This window comes from Wasmannia auropunctata, unplaced genomic scaffold (genome assembly GCF_000956235.1).
Source record: "Wasmannia auropunctata unplaced genomic scaffold, wasmannia.A_1.0 LD336076.1, whole genome shotgun sequence".
Lineage (NCBI taxonomy): Eukaryota > Metazoa > Arthropoda > Insecta > Hymenoptera > Formicidae > Wasmannia > Wasmannia auropunctata.
Genome location: NW_012026814.1, coordinates 5,086,675 through 5,092,576, shown reverse-complemented (window position 1 = coordinate 5,092,576; position 5,902 = coordinate 5,086,675). Strand labels below are relative to the sequence as shown.

Genomic DNA, 5,902 nt, shown 5'->3' with positions numbered 1-5,902 from the left:
TTCAAAAATTAATATCGCTTTAACGATTGCGAATTTTGCAAAACGGTACAGGACTTTTCTGTTCAGTTTCATCTGCTCTACCTGCCCACGAGGTGTGGTGCGGTTATTATGGGACACCCTGTATACCTAGGAGCCCGGTTCGGCTCCTTTGTTTTTCGGGAGCCGCAGCTTCCGGAAAAAGGGTTATCGGGGTGACCCTTCAGATCCGGAGCTGGCGAGTTTCACGCGGTGTTGACAGCCGATAGATAAGGTCCTCGCCTAGTTTGGCGTGTGCCGAATTTATTAATGAATTTTATCTTTTGAGACCGGAAGGGTCTCTTTTTTAAGAACTCACACGTGGGACCAGGCGGCGATCTTTTCTATTTACTTAATTGTAGGGCAATGGGGTTATCGGCAAAAGATTTCTCTAATTGACGGCTCTCGCGCGTCCGCTTCTTAAAACGCAGAAAGTCTTAAATCTAACACGTAATAAAATAATTGCCGCTAATCGACTTCCCGTTTCCGGAGCTCTCCACGAAAGAAAAGAATCGTGGAGTCCTCACGTAACACTATAATGTCGAATAATGTATAACTTTTTTCCCCAAGTTTGATCATTTTCGTGAAACTCTCAAGTAATATGTTTTTTTTGTGCATTTGACATTAAAATTTAGATCTGAGATCACACTTGTATCGAGAAATATATGAGGATCATAATCATGTGTTCTTTCTAAATTAGAATTACATTTTTTGCATAACGCTTGGCTAACGTTTATGTTTTCTTTATCGTCAATAGCATCTTATACAATCAAATCCTTTTTTAAAGAGTATTTTAACGTTAATACATAAAGTAGGTAAATTTCTTTGTTGTAAGTAATTACAGACAGAGCATTTTAAAAACCTAATCACACTTGGTAAATCTGTAGACAATATTTGTATTTTATGATCAATATTACAGTTAGCATTAAGAAAATGTATTTGTCAAGTATCTAAAATATTACATAAATTTGTTTCTTGTAATATTTTCATACGAGTTTTATAATCATTTGTTATTATTTTTCCGCGGATTAAAATCTGTTGCGTTTTTTAATATTGGAAACTGAAAATCTTCAATGCAGTTTTTATAAAAACTATTTCTCTTTGCCTATCGCATGTATTAACATTTGTATTAAAGAATCAATCGCACATGTATTTCTTACATACACGTTTATTCTTAAATTTAATGCTTTCGCATAAATTGCCATTTCTTAATATTGGTATGTTTACAAATTTATGTGATTGTACAAAATCCCAGTTTAGAAAAGGATCCAAATAACTCGCTTTGTTTTTTTATTAGCTATAATTTTTCCGCCCCAATTTTCGTTAGTATTAAGATTATGTTCAGACTCTACATCGGATTTGTTTGCATTTTCTTCTAATAATAAACTTTTATCACTCGAATTGGTTTAATTATTTTCGTATTTTCATGAATTGTGTTATCAACATTTTCCATACTGTTATCTTGTACATTGCAATCGGATTTATTCGCGCTTTTTTCCGAGCTTCTGTCTTATCGCTATATTCATTATCATGCTCGTTTTAATAGTGTCTACATTTTCCGTACTTATATCTTGTACATTATTGCAATCAGATTCGTTCGTGTCTTCTTCTAAGCTTTTATCACTTATCGCTTTATATATTTTCATGTTTTCTTGAATTATGTTATCTACGTTTTCCATACTGACATCTTGTACATAATTGCAATCGGATTCGTTTTGTCTTTATTTAAACTTTTATTATCTATTGTTTTATATATTTTCATACTTTGCTCAAACATGCAATCTATATTATCCATACTATTTTGTATATTATTGTAAATTTTTTGTTCAATTGAAGCAGTATTTGAAAATGTCGATGTTGCTGAAGCTTCTTTAATCCGTCCATTTAAATAATCTACGTGACAAAAAATGAATTTATCAACTCTTTGAGGCAATTCATTTTGAAAAACTCGTGTTTTAATATTAGCAAATTCCGTTTCAACGCTGCAAGATGTTGCAACGCGCTGTCCTATTCCAAAAAATGGTATCACAATACCAGTCCAAATAGGAAGATAAGATATTAAACGTAGTATACTTTCAGCAGCATTATAATAAGCATTTAATGTTTCACCATTACGACATTGCGATGCAATATTTAAAGCTTGTTCATAAATTTTTTTAGCCCATCTATCCCATGAATCTGAGCATTGTTGTTCAAAATCTTTATATTTGTCTTTAGTTTTTTCATTTTCAGACATTTCCGCTTGCTCTATTTTGTTATTTTCAATTTCAGCAACTGGCATTTCTTTGATAATAGAATTGACATATTCAAATCGTATCTGAGATAGGAATAATTTGCCAGAATCAGATAATGTGTGACTGAGTGCTACTACTAAAATTGATTCGAAAAAATACTCTAAGTTCTCAATTGTTTTTATTTAATATGCATGACAAATCGATCTTATAAAAAATTGGCGCATTTTTACAAATGGATACTTTTTTATACAGGACCATCCACGTACTAGTACCACTAGATGACTTATACGAATATATGTTGTAAGGAATGTCTCTTTTTTGTTTATTATAATGTCGAAGCAAGTGTTCATATAATCTTTTAAATCTGCTTTCTTGCCAAATGCAATTGCAATAGATATTAATAGAGCCAAATCACAAACAATCATTTTAGGAATCGCAACTTTTTCACTTAAAATCGTCAAAAGCCAAGTTGTTATTGCAATTACAGTATGATCGGCAGATAGCATTTGAAAAACAGGTATACTTCTTGCAGACGAAACGCCTATACATTGATACAAATATATGTATTTTGATTTTATGTGCTGTGACATGACGTTTTTTGGCAACGTCCGTCACAAGGGCTTATTAGCCCGATCGCGAAGGTAGAATGAATCCTGCGTTCTCCGATTTTCGAAGGCAAGTGCACTCTCGATTTTGCCGTGTTACGCGACTCATTTTTGTCGTAGATTTAAGTATTTAGGTTATCCATAGACCATATTAAATGAGGGACGGCGACTGTCTGGAGGAGATTATGATAACAAGGCGTCGTCTCACCGGCTCCACGAGACTCCGACCGGAGGATCAGCGGCCACCTGGACATCCACTCAGCACGAGACAGGAGCACAGGTCACGTTAATTACTACTTTTTTTCTTTGTCATGGTGAACCCTCTTACTGCAATTCGCTTTACAGAGTCGACGGAGTGAGCCACCAGCCCTGCTAAGAACCCGGTGGAAAAAGGGCGCGGGAGAGCTGATCGCCAGGACTCGCTCCGAAATCGCGAGGGCGGAAGGACTTCCCAGCCACTAGAAATTAGAATTTCGTGCCCGTTATCACGAGGCCCGCGACTACCGCGGTCCTGGGCTACGTTTCAAAACTCGATCTACTCTAAGTAGGAGAGTCAACTCATGATCGTTCCGAAATACGAAGTAACATACTCTATGGGCGGAGTCTGTTCGTTCCAAAATTGAGAGTAGAGTATTCCCTAAGTTAACTCTATAAACCCCGCTTGCGAGGTGGGTTGGAATAGTAAACTCTAAGGTTAAGCGCCAAATATACGATCAATACAATATCATAAGAATAAAAACAATATATAATAATAATAATAATAATAATAATAATAATAATGGCTCAAATCCATGAATTTATACTAAATACGCATATACTCATTACAAACACCAATGGATTTCCATTGCAAGAAAATGGATCATTTCTGGTAATGGATGTAAATAGAAAATATAATTTTTATTAAGATAGATTTTAGGTGGGAAGAATATGTATATTATATTTAACATATTTTTATTCTTTTTAACTTAATTTGTATATATATTTTTATAGATAATAGCAAATTTACAGTCCCAGATTCTCCAATAATACGGAAGTTTTTTAATTTACAGTCTGAAAGTATATTTGAAGAGCATCAAGAAAGAGGTTAATTTCTTAATTATTGTACATATTAATTTTTAAAGAAATAATACTGATTCTTTATTATAAAATTGTTATTAGCTATTTTTAATATGTTATATATCTTTGTTTATTCTTTATTTATTAAGTATTGTTTATGAGATTTAATAACGTTATTGTGAATTTGTAGACTTAAATGTAGACGCGATTCATGATAATTCTACAGAATATGATAAAAATATTCCTCCATCTGAAAAGGATAGTCATGGTAAGAAACTAAATACAATATATGTTAACTATTATCATTAATTATTAATATTAAATAATAAATAAATAAAAGTATTACATTAATCCTTAAGTTCATGCCGAATTAAATAACCAGTGACAAAAAAACTCAATATGCTTTTTAAAGTGGTGCTAAAAAATATTTTGCGTCTTTTCTATTCGCTTAATTTGACATGAATTTAAAGATGTCTTTTCATATTGACGCTCGATCCCCATTTTTAGCATCTAAATAGATCACAAAAGAAGCTTTTCATATTTCATTATTGACTAGCTATGTCCACTTAGATTATATGACATATTTATAATAAACGTCTAAAAATAAACGTCAAATGTCGACATAAATTGGTATACCTATGTTAAGATTCATATCAATCTGGACACAATAATATTGGGTGCTTTTCAGTAACTCAAGTTGACACAAGTGTCATTATGTCTTTGTTACTGATTGTGAGTGAATATCAAGAAAGAACGACATTGTGTGTTAATTTTTACTAAATGGAAAACATCCATTATTTTCGTTTTTATATGTTTATCATCGCACGTGATTCTTATAATCTTTATTTTTCTTACAGCTATGTGGGAGGATTCAGCGGTTAAGCTTCTCTTTTGTTTATGGAAAGATTATACTTACTTATTTAAGAGTGATAAAATAAGAAACAAAGTTGTGTGGAAAAAAATTACTGATTGTTTGAAAGAGAAAAGTTATACATTTACAGCGAAACAAGTTGAAAATAAATGAAAAAACTTACGAAAGAATTACATTAAAATTAAAGATAACAACTCTTAGTCTGGAGCATCACTTAAAAAGTGTAAATGTTATGAAGAAATGGATGAAATATTTGGAACATCCCACATCGTACAACCTATGGCTCTTGCGTCAAATCTATCACAGAAAGATATGCCTTCTTCGACAGATGATGGACAAGAATGTTTTGAGGATAATAGTACACCACCTTCGAAAAAAAGTAAAGTGGACAAGCAGATAAATGTTTTGACAGAATATATACAGAAAAATAAAGAAGCACGAGAAAGAAGGCATAAGGAAAAACTTGAGCAACAAGAAACTTTAAACACGTATAAGAAATTGTATAATGAGTAAACTATAGGAAAAATTATAAATTAATCTGTATACTTAAGTATTTTATTTCGTTTTTTTTTTATTAATAAACTATCAATTTAAGTACTCTTTCCAACAATATTTTTTCTACGAAATCGATAAAATTTTTTTTGCTCAAATCAGAATATTTTATGTGGTTATGTTAGAATTTTTATAGTATTGATTAATTTTATGGGGTACTGATTTTAAAAAAAACTGAGTCTTTCAAAGTATAATTTACAAAGTGATACTAGTAAAGAAGTTAATAATAATATTAAGACATGTTTAAAAAGTGACAATTTTATTTTTTTTTAAGTAATATTATGTTATGTAGTTTATGTTAAGAAGAAAAAAGTATAATATAAATTTGATATCTCCAATGCCCAGTAAACATCCATCTTATGTATATACATAGAATATCCATAATGTGAAAAAAATGTATTGTACATATAGTGTAGGGGAGACCGGGGCTCGTTGGCACAAGAGGCAAGTTGGCAATGTGTTCCGTTTATATATTTATGACAAAAGAAATAATGAAAAAATTATCATAAAATATCTCTTTTGTAACATAGATACTTTTTCCAAAATTTTATCTGAATCAAACAAGTATT

General features: G+C 31.5%; 2 protein-coding genes across 2 annotated transcripts in view; one reads left to right on the top strand and one right to left on the bottom strand.

Annotated features, from left to right (window-relative positions):
* The window catches only part of LOC105449512 (uncharacterized protein K02A2.6-like), a 14,179-nt gene extending 9,387 nt beyond the window's left edge, over positions 1–4,792 (top strand). The window contains exon 2 of the mRNA XM_011688769.1: positions 4,768–4,792. Within this exon, the coding sequence (XP_011687071.1) occupies positions 4,768–4,792 (25 nt within the window). The remainder of the gene's footprint in view (positions 1–4,767) is intronic.
* Positions 4,793–5,058: 266 nt separating this feature from the next.
* LOC105449511 (ring-infected erythrocyte surface antigen-like) overlaps positions 5,059–5,902 on the bottom strand; it is a 3,316-nt gene continuing 2,472 nt past the window's right edge. Inside the window, exon 3 of the mRNA XM_011688768.1 lies at positions 5,059–5,148. Coding sequence (XP_011687070.1) covers positions 5,059–5,148 — 90 coding nt within the window. The remainder of the gene's footprint in view (positions 5,149–5,902) is intronic.